Genomic DNA, 17,906 nt, shown 5'->3' with positions numbered 1-17,906 from the left:
AGGAACGACTCTTGACTCTCTTAAGGAAGACTTGGGAGGTGAAAGTGAAAGTTGCTCAGCCTTTCAGAGCCAAGTGCGTCCTCTGCGACCCCATGGGCTCTGCAGTCCATGAAATTCTCCAGGCCGGAATACTGGAGGAGGTAGCCATTCCCTTCTGCAGGGGATCTTCCCAACCCAGGGATCGAACCCAGGCATTGCAGGTGGATTCTTTACCATCCGGGCCACTAGGGAAGCTCCAGAATACTGGAGTGGGTAGCCTATCCCCTCTCCAGCAGATCTTCCCGACCCAGGAATCGAACCACCCTTTGCTGAACACCTGAAATATTGTAAATCAGCTACATATATACTTTTTCAGATTCTTTTCCATTGTAGTTTATTACAATACAATATTGTAATAGGGAATATAGTTCCCTATGCTATACAGTAGGTCCTTGTTATTTTATATATAGTAGTATGTATCTGTTAATCTCAAATCCCTAATTTAATCCCACAACACCCCTTCCCCTTTGGTAACCATAGGCTTGTTTTCTATGTTTGTGAGTTTACTTGTTTCGTAAATAAGTTTATTTGTATCATTTGTTTCCACATATAAGTGATATCATATGGTATTTGTCTTTGACTTACTTCACTTAGTATGATAATATCTAGGTCCATCCAGTTGTTGCAAAGGGCATTATTTCCTTATTTTTTTATAACTAGAGATATTCATATATATATACAAACAACATGTGTACACACATACACATACCATATCTTTATCCATTCATCTGTTAGTGGGGATTTAGGTTGCTTCCATGTCTTGGTTATTGTAAATAGTGCTGCTATGAACATTGGGATGCATTTATCTTTTTAATTTAGCATTTTTATCTTTTCAGGTTAATATGCCCAGGACTGGGATTACTGGATCATGTGGTAACTTTGTTTTTTTAAGGAACCTCTATACTCTTCTCCATAGTGACTGTACCAATTTACATTTCCACCAACAGTGTAGAAGGGTTCCCTTTTCTCCACACTCTCTCCAGCATTTATTATTTGTGGACTTTTTAATGATGGCCGTTCTAAACAGTCTAAGTGGTACCTCATTGTAGTTTTGATTTGCATTTCTCTAGGAATTAGTGATGTTGAGCATCTTTTCATGTGCTTGTTGGATATCCATATGTCTTCTTTGGAGCAATGTCTATTTAGGTCTTCTGCCCATTTTTTGATTGGGTCACTGTTTCTTTATATTGAGCTATATAAGCTATTTTTTATTTTGGAAATTAAACCTCTGTGGGTTGCATTATTTGCAAATATTTTCTCCCATTCCGTAGGTTGTTTTTTTTTCATTTTGTTGATGGTCTCCTTTGCTGTACAAAAGCTTTTAAGTTTAATTAAGTACCCTTTATTTTTGCTTTTGTTTCCATTACACTAGAAGATGGATGAAAAGAAATATTGCTGTGATTTATGTCAAAGAATGTTCTGCCTGTGTTTTCCTCTAGGAGTGGTCTTACATTTAGATCTTTAATCCATTTTGAGTTTATTTTTGTGTATGGTGTTAGACAGTGTTCTAAGTTCATAGTTTCACGTGTTGCTGCCCAGTTTTCCCAGAACGACTTATTGAAGAGACTGTCTTTTCTCCATTGTATATTCATGCCTATTTCATCAGAGATTATCTGACCATAGTGTGTGGGTTTGTTTCTGGGCTTTCTCTCCTGTCCCATTAATCCATGTGTCTGTTTTTGTGCCAGCACCTTACTGTTCTGATTACTATAGCTTTGTAGTATAGTCAAGTCAGACTGTGATTCTTCCAGCTCTCTTCTTCTTTCTCAAGATCATTTTGGCTATTTGGAGTCTTTTGTGTTTCCATATAAATTAAACAAAAAAAAATTTTTTTGTTCCAGTTCTGTGAAAAATGCCATTGGTAATTTGATAGGAATTGCATTGAGTCTATAGATCACCCCCAGTTATCTTTTAAAAATGGTTTGGCAAGATTGGATTTTTTAAATTATGGTCCAAATAAGATTCACATGGTTGTTGTGGTGCTTAAGTTTCCTTTAATCTAAAACACTTTTTAAAACATTTCTTTGTAAAATTCACTGTTGAAGAAACTGGGTCAATTGCGCCTAGAATATTGCAGCCTGGATTCAGCTAATGACTTCCTCATGGTGTCAGTACATTTGTGTTTCTACTGTCTGTGTTTCCTGTAGACTGAAATTAGATGTAAAGGCTTGATGAGATTCAGTTATTGATTCGCATGTTTTGCTTTTTGGTGAGAGTACACTCATAGGTGAAGGTGTGTAGAGCACCTTTTGTCCTGTCAGGAGACTTGTAACATCTCATGGTCTCATGTAGTCATGCTGAGATCCATCAGTGAGTTTAGATGGTGCCCTGCCTGATCCTTTCATTTTGAAGTTCTTCCTCCACCTTCTACCCATCTGTTTGTTCCATCTATTTGTTACCATTGCCAGATAATCTTATCAGCAAGTTGTTCATTTTAATAGACAGATGTTGTGAAAGACTCTAAAGAGAGCTCTGATAAGATAGCAGTGCAGCTAGTTTTCCAAAATTAAACACAAATACACTTATGTTACAAAATAAAGAGGTGAGACAAGTGTTTTCAAAATTCTAGAATTAGATCATCTTGGAATTGTCATCTGGCATCCACCATTGCTTAAATAGCTTTAAGGCAAGTCCATATACATCTTGTGTTCTCATCTGTGAACTGGGTCATACATTATGACCCTCTCAAACTCAACACTCCATGCTCCTTAGACAAATATGAGAACTTGGTTAGTGGATTTAGTACAAAAAGATTTTAGAACAAAAACTCTCTTTTATTGGTTATCATTCCATAGTGATTTTTTTAAGGCAAGCATCTATAAATTCTTTAATTAAAGATAAGTAGAAGAACATACAGGATCACAAAATCTAAATAGTATAAAAAAGTATAAAATAGGAAATAAAAGCACCTTTGTTTTCACCCACTGCCAAATTTAACCAGACTGATAGGTTTGGTTTATTTTTTTTTTCCAATTTTTAATTGAAATTTTTATTCTGAGATGATCACAGACCACATGCAGTGGTAAGAAATAATACAAAGAGATGTTGTGTACCTTTACCTAGTTTCCCTGTGATAGTATCTTGTAAAACTGTAGTATAATATCATGACCACAATATTGAAGTTAATACATTATATATGGAACATGAATTGGTAGACTTTTAAATAACTCTTGTCATCTTCCTTGTTTGTGATTCTTAATTAGAGCTGGGTTCTGAGTTAAGTGACAGAGTGTTAGGATGAGGTCATGGGAATAGTGTTTATCTGTTGTTCTCATTTACTTTATTCAATATATGATACCATATGCTTTATTTATGCTCTGCTTTATTCAATATATAATACCATAGGCATTTTCTCTCCCTAGGCACTTCCTAGTTCCTCTTTGACATATTTCTAGTTCTTTTTTTTCCTCAACTTTATTGAGATATAATTGACATATGACATTGTGCAAGTTTAAGCCTACAATGAGTTGGTTTTGTTGGTTTTATATGTTTATATATTTCAAAGTTATTTAACACCATAGCATTCATTAACAACTGCTGTCACCTCACATAATTACTGTTTCCTTTTTGTGGTGAAAACATCTAAGATCTACTCTCTTAGCAACTTCCAATTATATACTATAGTACTCTTAACTCTACCTAGTCCTTTGAAGTAATCAAAACTATGGAAAGACGGTCGGTTGAAAATTCCTGATGTCATCAATATCCATGAAATACGTTTATTATATTAGCGCTTGCCCCAGAAAACTCCATAAATAGTCTTCCATAGGTAAGAGTGAAATTGCAACTTCTGATGACAGTTGTTTGCTTTTCTAAGGAATTAGGACTTAGCAGTTCTTTTCAGGTTTTTTGGGAGAATAGAGACCTAGTTTCATTCTGCTACATTGTGAAAAGGGAAAACTCCCAAGAAAACACAGATCTCCTATGTAAAGTAATGATGGGAGTGTTGAAAACTTAAACTTGCTCCTATTCTGCCAGTGTCCCTGGGAGGAGTTTCCTCTTGGGCTTTAGAGTAGAAGGCATTGAAAAGAAGCATAATTACAGCCTTGAATAGAAGTGACCCCCTGGGATTTTCCTTTGTCATGACTTGTCACTTAAAACTTAGAATACAATAATCATGTACAGGCTGACTCACCTGTCATTGATCCTCATTTTATATGTAGCTATGTTGTCTAGGAGAAGTTTTCACTTTCTCTTTTCTTATTTATTTATTTTATGGCTATGCCACGCAGCATGCGTGATCTTATTTCCCTGACCAGGGATCCAGCTCAAGCCTCCTGCAGTGGAAGCACAGAGCCCCAACCATTAGACTGCCAGGAAATTCTCTCTTTTCTCTTATAAAAGCAGAGTTTCATAGTACTAAGAAAAGGGACATTTTAATGTTTGACCAGTGATATCTTGGTGGCTTAGAGAGCGTTATTTATATGTACATTTATATGCAGAATTGTACACTAAGTAGTTTACAAGAAAAAAAAATCAGAAGACTCCAATTTTGACTAATCAGAATGGGAAAGACAGGAGGAAGAGAAAAAACAACATTGGGATTTTGAGTCCAGAAATGATTGGAAGACTGAGGCTGATATGACAGAAAGGGAAACCCGGAGGGCAAGAAGATTTGGGCACAAAGGCTGTAAGTTTTGTTCTTACATTTGAGGTGATAGCCATATTTCTGGACTCAGGTTCAATCCCTGGGTTTGAAAGGTCCCCTGGAGAAGGAAATGGCAGCCCACTCCAGTATTCTTGCCTGGGAAATTCCTTGGACGGAGGAACCTGGAGGGCGATAGTCCCTAGGGTCACAAAAGAGTAGGACAGGATGGAGCAACTAACAACAACACTAGTTACCTTAGAGTTGTTTTATCAGAGTGCTCAAAACCAGTGCCTTCTGAGGTGAGGCAAGTCATAGAAATGAGTGACCAGGACTTGGTGGGGAGTGAGGGCATCTATCTCTATTAAAAGGACAGCTAGAATGCCTGCTGGTGTGATTGCCATGTCTTCTGGTTTCCAAGAGAAATTATGCATTAGATTTTTTTTTTTTACTAAAGCCTTTAAGAGCAGATAAATAATTCAAGTTTTAAATCAAAACTTTGTTCCCTATGTGCTTCTGCAGCATATGCATTACTCTAGTATAATTTTCGTTTAATTCTCAACAATTTTGTACTTACTGCCAGAGAGCTCCAGAAATATGTTTTTGTTTAGTTGCTAAGTCATGTCCAATTCTTTACAACCCTTTGGACAGTAGCCCACCAGGCTCCTCTGTCCATGGGATTTCCCAGCAAGAAGACTTGAGTGGGTTGCCATTCTCTTCTCCAGGAGATCTCCCCAAAGCAGGGATCGAACCTGCATCCAGAAATATATTTTACAGCTATCACCTCAAGCATTAAGAACCAAATTTACAGCCTTTGTCCCCAAACCTGCTTGCCCTCTGGGCTTCTCTTTTTGTCTTATCAGCCTCAGTGTTCCAATCATCTCTGGACTCAAAATCTCAATGTTTTTTTTTTCTCTTCCTGTCTTTCCCGTTATAATAGGTTGAAACCCAAGTCCATTGATTTTTTTTCTTGTGAATTTCCTCCTGTTTTTCATTCCCTTTCCATCCCAGCTACCATATTTCTAACCCTTCTCCTGCTCTAGGAGGCACGTTCTCCTGCATTCTAGTTCCTATCTCGAGTCTTTTTCAAATACCTCTTTCATTATCTCTCTTCTCAAAATCCTCTGTGGGCCTCTATTACATAGTCATATAAATTCCACAACTTCTGCCTAGACCTCTAGTTTTCAGAGTAGTTTTATCTTAGCTGTCTATCTTCATTTCCCCTTGGAACTAACTTCCTGCTTCTTTAGGTCAACTCTCCCCTAATCCAAGGCTTCCTTGGTGGCTAAGATGATAACAAATCTTCCTGCAATTCAGGAGACCTGGGTTAAATCCCTGGATAGGGAAGATCCCCTGGAGGAGGAAATGGCAACCCACTCCAGTATTCTTGCCTGGAGAATCCCATGAACAGAGGAGCCTGGTGGGTTTCAATCCATAGGGTCGCAAAGAGTCAGACACGACTGAGTAACTAACACTTACACTTTTCCCCCAGTCCAGCCTCCCAACTTGGAATCTTGAGAGTTCAGTTCAGTTCAGTCGCTTGCTCCTGTTAATTTCATGGCTGCAGTCACCATCTGCAGATTTTGGAGCTCCAAAAAATAAAGTCTGTCACCGTTTGTATTGTTTCCCCATCTATTTGCCATGAAGTGATGGGAGCAGATGCCATGATCTTTGTTTTCTGAATGTTGAGCTTTAAACCAACTTTTTCACTCTCCTCTTTCACTTTCATCAAGAGGCTCTTGAGTTCTTCTTCGCTTGGGCAGGGCTGTCCCTCGACCTTGACTGCTGGTTTGGCACAGATTCTCCCACCCTTATTTTAATGAGGCTTCCAATACCATTTTGGGCTTCCCTGGTGGCTCAGTGGTAAAAGAATCCGCCTGCCAATGCAGGAGACCCGAGTTCTTTCCCTGTGTCAGGAAGATCCCCTGGAGAAGGAAATGGCACTCCACTCCAGTATTCTTGCCTGGAGAATCTCATGGACAGAGGAGCCTGGTGGGCTATAGTCGACGGTGTCGCAGAGTCAGACATGACTGAGCTACTAAACGGCAACCATCACTGTTTGGGTTGCAAGCCTCAGGGCAAGAAGGAGGTGGGATAAAAGAAGACCCCAGGTGAATCCTGTAGCAGGGGCTAGACTGGAGAAGGAAGAAGGCTGCCTAGGGCTTCAGATTCCCATGATGACCTAGCTAGGGCTTCTGCTATAGGAGGCTTTGGTCTGCCTTCTGTTACCACCAGAGAGGTTCTTCTCCAACAGACTTCTGCTTTCTCTCCCTCTGGCTAAGGGCAAAAATTCTGGCTTTGTTTCTCTGAAACTGTACTAATCATAGGCATTTTGTGCTTTGAATTCAACGTATGCTCCTTTATCTTGCAGCCCACCCAGTTTTACATGCTGTCAGATAATTTGGTTGCTTTAATTTACTGGAGCAACTTGGTGGTCAGTTGATTAAACTTCCCTATTCAGAAAGCCTTAAGAGAATTCCTTATTTTAGTGAAGTAGTGAGAATTCACTGAAATAGATTCTCTCTTGCCCTCTTTGGCACTTTGTTTAAGCTCCTGCAATGGCAGGGGCGCCTAGAATTATAGTTATCTGAGCATGTGACTGTCTCCCATTTCACTTTGAGTGGTGAACAGCCATTGCTACTTGTATGTGTCTCCAACAACGCCATGTCCAGCAGGTGGCAAGCACAAAATTCATGATACGTCTTGAGTCTATTGTGTGTGCTCAGTTGTGTCCAGCTCTGCGATCCTTTGGACTATAGCCCGCCAGGCTCCTCTATCCATAGGGATTCTCCAGGCAAGAATACTGAACTGGGTTGCCGTTTCCTGCTCCAGGGAATCTTCCCAACCCCGAGGTTGAACCTGCATCTCCTGCATTAGCAGGCGAATTCTTTACCGCTGAGTCACCTGGGAAGCCTCCAAGTCTCCAAATCTGTGGCTGTAATTAACTGAGATATGAATGTGGGATGATTGTTAATCCCCAGTTGAATGACAGGCTCTTACACATAGTCCACTCAGCATGAGTCTCAGATTCTCCAGAAGCGTTTTTGCATACCTGATCCCATTTAATCAGGACAATTACCCCCAAAATGAGTGGTATTTTTTTTTCCTCAGTTGCAAATTGTTTCATACCATTGGCTTGCTAATAGACAAAACCACTAATGGCAGTTCTGTGAATGCCAAGGGCCCACTGTGCAAGTGTGGATGGGTAGATGAATAGATAATTAGGAAAATAATTTGATTAAATTATGTGTTTGCAAAGGGCTTACCATACTAATACATGAAACATTTTGATCAACAATGTTCAGAAGATTAAGCTGAGAAATAAGAGATGAAATAACCTGGAATAATAGATATTGTGTAATAATTAAAACAATTTTTATTTTTAGCTTTTCTGTCTCCATAGAAGAAATAAAATGCATAAGGTGAAGATTATAATGAACTTTCTCAGCTCTCAGTAAGAATTCATTTCACTTACTTCTTGTGTCCTTTTTTTCTTTACCAGGTGATGGCTGTGGGCACATAGTGACCTATAAGGACAGTGGCACCATGACATCTAAGAATTATCCAGGGACGTACCCCAATCACACTGCTTGTGAAAGGACTCTCACAGTACCTAAGGGGAAGAGATTGATTCTGAGGTTGGGAGATTTGGATATTGAATCCCAGACCTGTGCCTCTGACTACCTTCTCTTCACTAGCTCTTCTGATCAATATGGTAAGAAAAGAGCTCTCACTTTCTGCAAGTGGGGGAAATTTTGAGATGTGGAGAGGAGGCAAGTGGTGTGCTCATGAGCGTCACAGCCTGGGGAGATCTGAAGAGAAACTTGCCCTTTGTAGACTCAGGGTTGTTCACGTGGATACACTTGCTTCATAAGCCGCAACAAAGACAACTGAGGAAGTATTAGCATTTTGTGTGGATCTTGGAGCTTAGTTTGAGTTTATGTCTTGCTGGGAAGAGAACTGGAGATGTGTATGTAGCATTTGGCTAAAATATCTACAGTTCATTCATTCATGTGACGAATACACATTGAACAGTGGTCACGTGTTCAAGTACTCTGTGAAGGACTAAGTGGGATATAGCAGTGAAAAGACAGAGTTCCTCTTTTCGTGACGCTTGTATTGTTGGAGGGACAAGTGGAAAACAACAAGCAAATGCATCTACAATGTGAGAGGTAGTGAGGAAGAAAAATAAGGAATAAGAAAAGTAAGTCATCCTAAGGTGATGTCAAGTCTGGTTCTGAGTGTGTTTGTGTTCAGATGGGATGGTCAAGAAGCCTTCTCCAACAAGAGGGCATTTGAGCAGAGACCCAAGTGGACTGAACGAAGGCACACCACACCTATGTCTATGGGCAGGTTTCTGGGTAGGGGAATGGCAAGTGCAGAGGACAGTTTTCAGAGTAACCTTTTGAAATTAAGCTCTTTGTGGTTTCAATATGCTGTTAGCACACTGGTATCTGAACTCACATTAACAGTGACCCTACAGTCCTTAGCCCAAGGAAACAACTTGGATTTAGATGACCAGAAAACAAGAACAGAGTCTTATATACAGGTTCTTCCGAGGTTAGAGTTTTTCTGAAATTCACTGTGCATACAGCTCTGAAAATGATACAGGTTTTAAGCAAAACCCTGTCCACCTGCTAGTTTCGTAGGTAATTTCTCTCAAGCACACAGCTTTCTGGGCTGTCTTTACCTTTGTACCCAGAGAGTCTGCACTCCTCCCAGTGTGCTGCCTCCTCCCAGCGTGAAAGCCCAGACCAGCCCGGAGACTCTTCAGGGGTCTAAAGTTACCTAGCCTTCATGGAGGAAATGGAGAAGGCAATGGCACCCCACTCCAGTACTCTTGCCTGGAGAATCCCATGGACGGAGGAGCCTGGCAGGCTGCAGTCCATGGGGTCGCTAAGAGTCAGACACGACTGAGTGACTTCACTTTCACTTTTCACCTTCATGCATTGGAGAAGGAAATGGCAACCCACTCCAGTGTTCTTGTCTGGAGAATCCCAGGGACGGGGGAGCCTGGTGGGCTGCCGTCTATGGGGTTGCACAGAGTCGGACACGACTGAAGCGACTTAGCAGCAGCAGTAGCATGGAGGGAGAAAACCTAAGTTTTGTTTTGTTTTTTAATGCCTGGGAATATTATCTGTTGTAATGATGGCTCAGTTACTCTGACAGTAAAGATGGTTGATTTCATAAAATTTGTTGTTGTTCAGTCACTAAGTCATGTTGGACTCTTTGCTATCCCATGAACTGCAGCAGGTCAGGCTGCCCTGGCCTTCACAATCTCTCTAAGTTTGCTCAAACTCATGTCCATTGAGTCGGTGATGCCAGCCAATCATCTCATCCTCTGTTGCCTCCTTCTCCTGCCTTCAATCTTTCCCAGCATCAGGGAAAGATTTCCTATGAGTCGGCTTTTCATATCAGGTGGCCAAAGTATTGGACCTTCAGCTTCAGCATCAGTCCTTCCAGTGAATATTCAAGGTTGATTTCCTTTAGGATTGACTGGTTTGATCTCCTTGCTGTCCAAGGGACTCTCAAGAGTCTTCTCCAGCACCACAGTTTGTGGAGAAGGGAATGGCAACCTACTTCAGTATTCTTGCCTTGAGAAGCCCATGAACAGTGTGAAAAGACTTTCATAAAATTAAATTGCAATTAACAAGTTGCAAGTTTTTAATTCCAGTTTGACTCAAAGGGGAAAAATGCAAATTCCAGGGGTGCTGGGAGCACTTACTGTTCAGGTAGCTCTGGTAATGGCAGGTGTATTAATTTACGGAGGCACTCTTTAGGGAATCCCTCACTAGCCGGGACATTCCCTCCAGATTCAGAAGGGGGCCCTGAGTGTCAGAGCTCCCGTGTAGAATGCGAGGGAAGGTGCTCCAGGGCCAGGACGGCTTCCTCATGGCTCGTCTCTCTGGAGAAGCATCTGCTTTCCCTGAAGATGAACAGTTAACTCTACCAACTGACAGAGCAGCAGTCTGATTGTCTCTGTTGCTTTAGGTCTCAGCTTAGGGGCTGAGGTGAGAACTAGAAAGGGGGGCAGATTGTTCTGAAGCACGATTGGGGAATGGGTGTGGCTTTCCCATGCATTTTTGATGTGTGTTCACAAACAGAAAAGAGGAAAAGCCTGGGATTTAACTGTATTTTGAGAACTTCCCTGGTGGCTCAGATGGTAAAGAATCTGCCTGCAATGCAGGAGACCCGGGCTTGATCCCTGGGACGGGAAGATCCCCTGGAGAAGGGAATGGCAATCCACTCCCAGTATTCTTGCCTGGAGAATCCCACGGACAGAGGAGCCTGGCAGGCTATAGTCCTTGGGTCTCAAAGAGTCGGACATGACTGAGTGACTAGCATTTAACTGCATTTTAGGAGCTGGGTTACAAGGTGATCATGGTTGGCATCAGAGCACTCTATTCCATGTTTCTAGCTTCTTGAATTTTCAAGAGTTAGACACTTCACTTGGAAGTGAGTAATGAATTGCCATTCATTTCAATAAAGCCTAGTAAATTCATTTTTCTCTTCAGATTTTTTTCCTACATAGTTATGCTTGTTTTTTAAAAACAAAATATATGCTCATTATAGAAGTAAGCATATTCATTGTATGCCAGGCATAGGTTTGGCCTTAGGTAGATTTTCTGGAATCCTCATATTCCCCCCTGCAAGGCTGTTACTATTAACTTTTTTTTGCAAATAGAGAAACTGAGGCATGATGAGTTTTGCTGTTTCATTCTTTTTTTTTTTTTTTTACTGTACTGTGTAGCTTGTGGAATCTTAGTTCCCCAACCAGAGACTGAACCTGGGTCCTGGCAGTGAAATCATTGTGTCCTAACTAACCACTGGACTGTCAGGGAGTTCCCAAGATTTTTTTTTTTTTTCAACTAACATGCTGAAGATCACACAGCTAGTTAAGGGCTGAAAGGAAAATTTATGTCTATGTCTCTGTGGTTTCAAGACATCTGTTTCCAGATGTCTCTTTCTCCTCAAGTCCCAACACCCAAAGAAAGCCTCATGCTCAACTGCCTTCCCATGGGGCTCCGCCCAGTACTACATCAGACAGCAATTTTGCCTAAAACACAAGTGTAGTTAAAATTTTGGGTTGGGGATGTTCTTAAGATAAAATACTTATTGATGCTTAGAATTAGTTTATTTTGAGACTACTTTAAAGATTTCTTGATCAGTCACATTAAGGCAAATCTAGTAGACAGGAATAATAGAAATTAGTAATGAAAGGACTACACGGAAAGGAAATTAGAATATTTCAATCCTAGAAGCATATTTTAGAAGAATTAAATGGCTCAGCCACATAGAGCGGGTATTTATTTGTGTCTTTGTATAATAATTCTGAAGAGCATTCTTGGAGAAGCTGCTTATTCATATATTTGTACTTATATTTCATCCAGTGATTTGAATATAGTAGATACTCTGTGAATAAATGATTTAAAAAGTAAATGGGCAAGTTCAGTGGCAAGGAACCAGTTAAGTAAAGCATATAATACTTATTTGCAATATTAAACAGCTATCTGTTAAAAAGACAGTTAAATGGAAAGCTTCTTATGGTGATGTTGTTGTTGAGTTGCTAAGTGTGTCCGACTCTTCTGCGACACCACATACTGTAGCCCACCAGGCTCCTTTATCCGTGGGATTTCCCAGGAAAAAAATACTGGAGTGGGTTGCCAGTTTCTTCTCCAGGGCATCTTCCTGATCCAGGGATTGAATCCAGGTCTCCTGCATTGGCAGGTAGATCCTTTACCACTGAGCCATGATGTAGTGTTAGGTGAAATATGAATACATAGTAATGTTATAATAATAGAAAAAAGCCTCTAACCAGAGTGAGAACATGACTGCAGCAAATTGTTAGGAGGAGGATTTTAGAAGGTTCAACTTGGTGTATTGTTTTTGTCTTCCCTTGACTTTGTTTTCTTTAATAAACATTTGTTTCTTAATAAAAACAAGTAGATTTTCTTTGACTAAGATTACTGACTTTAGACCTATATTTAATTTAGTTAAAACAGTCCCCTGGTCAGTTTGAACTTCCTGGCATCTGCCAAGAAGGAAGAGGAGGCTGGAGTGCTTTGTTGGCCTGGGCGAGCTGAGGGAGTGGGCTTTCCTGTGGGGCTCTTGTCCCGCTCCCTGGAGGAGGTGAGGCCCCTCTGCAGCCAGTGTGGCCCCAAGACTGTGGAGGGGGTGGTCCCAGGGACCCACAGAACCTGGAGGAGAGTGTGCACTGCAGTCCCCCTGTGGGAGAGTGGGGGTAGAAATACACGATCAGGAATACTGCCTGCAATTCCAGTATACTGGGCTCTAACAGTTACATGTGTGGCTGAAACAGCTAAATAGTTTTGGTTTATCCAGCTGAGATTTTTTTCAGTTAATTGCTAAGACCCATTGCCAAGAGATTTTAAGACTCAACACTGTCAGACTTTTAAATGTGGAGTTAATTTTTTGAAAAAGAATTATGTCTTCTGGCATTCATGTTTGGAAGCTCTGCCAAGAGTGGACATAGTTGGAATGTGATTCATTAACCACTGTGAATAAGCTGAGGTTGTACAGTTTTTAATCATTGTGCATGTAATTTATAATGGTTCCCCCTGCCCACCTCACACCGATTTTGTTTTAAGGGTTTGGTGCATATACTTTGAGTGCTTTCATTCATGGTAGTAAAATGTACTATAAACAGGTGTGACCCACATCAGCCTTCCCAGTGATCAAGCAAAATATACACCTGATCTCACTGATTGTTAAGAGACCTGATACAAACAATGTGGGGTTATTCTTCTTCTGTTTGTCATGTATTATAATTATGGCTGATATTTCAGATTCTAACAGCAATTTGAAGAGTGCACTTATATACCTGTGGCTGAATTAAGACACTGATCCTCCTTTTTAAAATACTCTTTAAACAGCCATGAATCAACAACCTTATCAGGCTTACTCTAGAACATATGTTAAGAGCGAGGCATGAATCTTCAGTTCAGTTCAGTTCAGCTGCTCAGTCGTGTCCGAGTCTTTGCAACCTCATGGGCTGCAGCATGCCAGGCTTCCCTGTCCATCACCATCTCCCGGAGCTTACTCAAACTCATGTCCGTCGAGTCAGTGATGATTTTCAGCCATCTCATCCTCTGTCGTCCCCTTCTCCTCCTGCCCTCAATTTTCCCAACAACGGGGTCTTTTCCGATGAGTTAGTTCTTCCCATCAGGTGGCCAAAATATTGGAGTTTCAGCTTCAGCATCCGTCCTTCCAATGAACATTCAGGACTGATCTCCTTTAGGATGGACTGGTTGGATCTCCTTGCAGTCCAAAGGACTCTCAAGAGTCTTCTCCAACACCACAGTTCAAAAGCATAAATTCTTTGACACTCAGCTTTCTTTATAGTCCAACTCTCATATCCGTAAATGAGAGTATGATTCTCAAGATGTTTTTAAACATAAACTTTTAAACTTATATACATTTTTGGATATAAAACATATATACTGACTTTTAAGATCATGTGTACTAATATCCTGGCCAAAAAAAAATTTAAGAAGTATCATACTTTTCTTAGAGATTTTTTTTCACTGTTACTAAGGGCATTTTGCATTTCAGTTTGAGGCCAAAGTAACAGAGACTTCCTTCAAAAGAGACAGCCATGTCCCTTCCTGGTCTAGAATCCAGTCAGGATCATGAAGCATTTAGTTGTATAGTTCAGTTCAGGTTGCTGCTTCAGGATTCATTCTCAATCTCCTCCCTTTTATATTTGTGATATAAAATAATAAGAAATTAGTTGTATAAAACGTTAAGATATCTTGAACTTGTGGGGAGAGTAGGTGCTGATTCAGGCATTGTGTCGTGCCAATATACCTACATTTAAAATATGAAATGTCTCATGTTGTTTTATTCATGAGACTGAAGAGGGAAGACTGTGGATTCATACTAAAGATCATTATTCTCAACTTTAAAACTTGTTAGGCACCCTGTAACCTTAAGTTAAGGTTAAGTTAATGTTAAGGTAATGTAATGGAACTTAATGTTAAGTTCCATTTCCAGTCTTGCTGACCACAAAGAAGTCACCCAGAGGTTTGTTTCTGCTACCACTGTTTGTGGGGACCCCAGTGAAACTGTCATTTCTGCTTCCTGATATTTCAAGATTTACTAGGTCCCAGTTTTCCATGAAAGCTGATCTTCCCCCAGTGGGTAGAGTTTAGGGCTGTTCCTCAACCCCCTGAAGGACCTGCTGGAAGAATCTTGGTGGGAATATTGGTCCCTTGGGATCTCAAAGGACCTTGTTCTGATGGAGTTTCATAGACTCCCACACCCAGGTCACTGTGGACCAGTAAAACCAGGCCTTCAGCATGGACTGAGATGAACGCTTCTGTTTCTGTGTAGAGTTTTCACTTGGGCTTAAGAGGGCAGACTCCGGAATTAGACTGCCTAACTCCAAATTCCTGCTTTATTGCTTATTTTTAAATTACTTTGACCTTGAGCAAATGCCTTAGTTTTCTGTGTCTCCATATTCCCTTCTTCAAAATGGGCAAAATAACAATATCTGCCACATATGGGTGAGTGAAGCACTTGTATATATAACTTTAAAGTAAAATGTGTGGCCCATAATAAGCACTCAGTCAACGTTAGCTACCATCATCATTCCCTCCCTCCTTCCCCTCCTCTTCCTGCCTCTCCCCTGCCTTTCCAGCCGCTCCTCCTCCTCAGTGGGCTAGAATACAGTCTACTGTTTGTCTAACATGTCTAAGTGCAGAGAACACATCAGTCCCTCTTGCTACCCCACGCACTCTCCTTTCACCCAGAAGAGGCTAAGCTGCAGCAGGACACGCCATCTACACCTCCTGGTGCGTCCCTGGTAACCCAAGTTTATCCAGATCAGTCCCAGCCTGTGGCAGGGGTTCCCTGAGTCAGAAGTAGCTTCATGGACAGATTTTCTCCATACAGCTTCATGAGATGAGCAGAGAACCCATGTTCCCTAAGCCCATAGTTCATTCAGTTTGGCTTATTTTGGTTTTTTTTTTTTTTCCCCCACTGCCACCACCAGTTCACATTTTGTGTCTATTTCTTATAGAAAAAACTTCCTGATTTTTTCCTCTTTTCTTTCACCAGTCTCCATTCCCTCCAGGCCACCTAAGATTATCTTGTTAAATATTGTTGTGATGATTTCTTTATTTCAAAAATGGTTAATTGTGCCCCACTGTCTACAGACAATCACTAGCTTGGTGTTCAAGGCTGGCTCACTCACTCTCTTCCCCACCCACATTTCCAGCCACATCTCTGAGTCTCTGCATCCCAATGCCTTTTCCAAATAAACACATCAAACAGTTTCATGTTCAGTACTTTTGATGATGTCATTTCTTCTGCATGTCCCTCTCCTGTTCCCCCTACTTTTCTGCCCCTTCTAAAACACACACACACACACACACACACACACACACATATACACAGTGTGAAGACAAGCAAATCCAATGCTAGTTACCCTAGAACCTCCTCTGATGTTCAGCAGCTCCAGATATTCCTTCTCTTGGGCTCACGTTGTTTTTCTATGCCTTCAGTGGAGCCCCAGTCTCAAGTGGAGATCATTATTTTAGCCTCTCAACTGATTCGGGGTTTCCTGAGGAAGGAATTGCATTTGATTCATCCTTTGAACATCCCCTGTTGCTTGTCATAATCTTACACTTGCAGACCCACAATCAACATTTAATGAATCAAATTGCATGCAGCTTGATTTTGGCAAACATACATTTAAAAGTCTATAATCTTATAAATTTGAGTATCTTTACTCACGCTGTAGGAAGATTTATAGTAAGATTCCTCTATCAATAAATATCTGCTCTGCATTTAAAGAAAGACTTGATTTACGTACAGTTTTAGGACTCTACTTATTATATACAAAAGACCGTGAAACTGTATAGAAGGTTCCTGCAATAGAGCGTTCAGCTGTGCTCTGCGCTGGGCTTTGGGGCTCTAGAGTTACTCACTTAACCCTCATAATGGCCCTGTAAGAGGGGGCCTATTATTAGCATCCACACATAAGGAAACTGAAGCTCAAAGAGGTCAAGTCACTTGCTTGTAATCACTTAACTAGATCTGGGATTCAAGTCTGGACATTTGGCTCTAGGGACCCCATTCTTAAGCACCGTGCCATTCCCATTCAGGGTGATAAAAGCCATCTGATCTCGTGGTTTGTGCAGAAGTGAACTGTAGTTCTTGTTCATTATTTGCTGGAAGAAATGGAGACCTCTGCAGGCCTTCCCCTAGGGGTGGGTATCCTGAGAACCAAATGGAATTTTGAGAAATCACTCACATGCAGAGTGCTAGTATAAATTTAAGGCTTAAAAAAGTGCTTCTTAGTCAAGAAATTAAGGGAGACATCATAGTCAGTGAACCTAATTATAGTCAGTTAAATTAGCTGTGTTGCTAAATGACTTGGACTATGGAAAACCCAGGAAGTTCCAGAATTGTTCTCTTACATTTCCTGTACTCCCACCTCCACCCCCAGTATTTTTTTAACCATTGTCAGTGACTTAGAAATACAACGATGTGAAGTCAGCCATTAATATTTATATTACACCAGGAACAAGAGAAATGGGAAAAGTCGGAAATAATACTGAGTGTTTTGACTCATAACTACAACAAGATTTCTGTGATAATAGTTTAGAATGATATGTATCTGGCATATTGCAATAAGATCTAATCATTATGACTTCTCTGTTAAGAGAATTCCAGATAGAGAAAAACGCAAGATTGGCAGCCTCTATTTTATAGATGGTTTATGTCTCAAAGCCATATTATGGAGAATGCAAAATTCTTATGACTTCTGAAGATAAAACAAAAGCCTATGGAGAAGCTTTTGGAAAATTGTTTTGGGGTTTCCGACACCCCAGAAATGCATTTTCCTCTATCCCTGGGGCAGCTTTGGTGGACATGCTTAAGAAGGACTGCTTTTTCTTTTGCTTTGTTTTGCCTTTTATACCAAGATAGAATTCAGAAAGAATTGTAAGCATATGAAAAAGTTAGGTGACTTCCCTGGCAGTCCAGTGGTTAAGACTCTGCACTTCCACTGCTGCAGGGGGCGCTGGTTCCATCCCTGGTTGGGGACCTAAGATCCCACATGCTGCATGGCACGGCCAAAATTTTTTTTAAAATACAAATAAAATGTATCTCTTAAAAAAGTTGTATCAGCCAGAATGTTCCATGCTAGATGTCTCATTAACATAACCATAAGCCTCAAGGAAAAAAAATATTGGCCTCTTCCTTCTCCTTTTCCTCAAGCACTTCCCCAGAGATACACTGTGGTTCATTTCAGCAA

The 17,906-nt window shown here is 40.7% G+C and overlaps 1 protein-coding gene across 2 annotated transcripts in view; it reads left to right on the top strand.

Annotated features, from left to right (window-relative positions):
- DCBLD1 (discoidin, CUB and LCCL domain containing 1) overlaps positions 1 to 17,906 on the top strand; it is a 71,405-nt gene that overhangs the window by 18,899 nt on the left and 34,600 nt on the right. For both annotated transcript variants that reach the window (XM_043889978.1, XM_043889979.1), the window contains exon 2: positions 8,127 to 8,339. In XM_043889978.1, coding sequence (XP_043745913.1) covers positions 8,127 to 8,339 — 213 coding nt within the window. The remainder of the gene's footprint in view (positions 1 to 8,126; positions 8,340 to 17,906) is intronic.

This window comes from Cervus elaphus, chromosome 28 (assembly GCF_910594005.1).
Source record: "Cervus elaphus chromosome 28, mCerEla1.1, whole genome shotgun sequence".
Taxonomy (NCBI): domain Eukaryota; kingdom Metazoa; phylum Chordata; class Mammalia; order Artiodactyla; family Cervidae; genus Cervus; species Cervus elaphus.
This window is presented reverse-complemented; position numbering and strand designations above follow the sequence as displayed.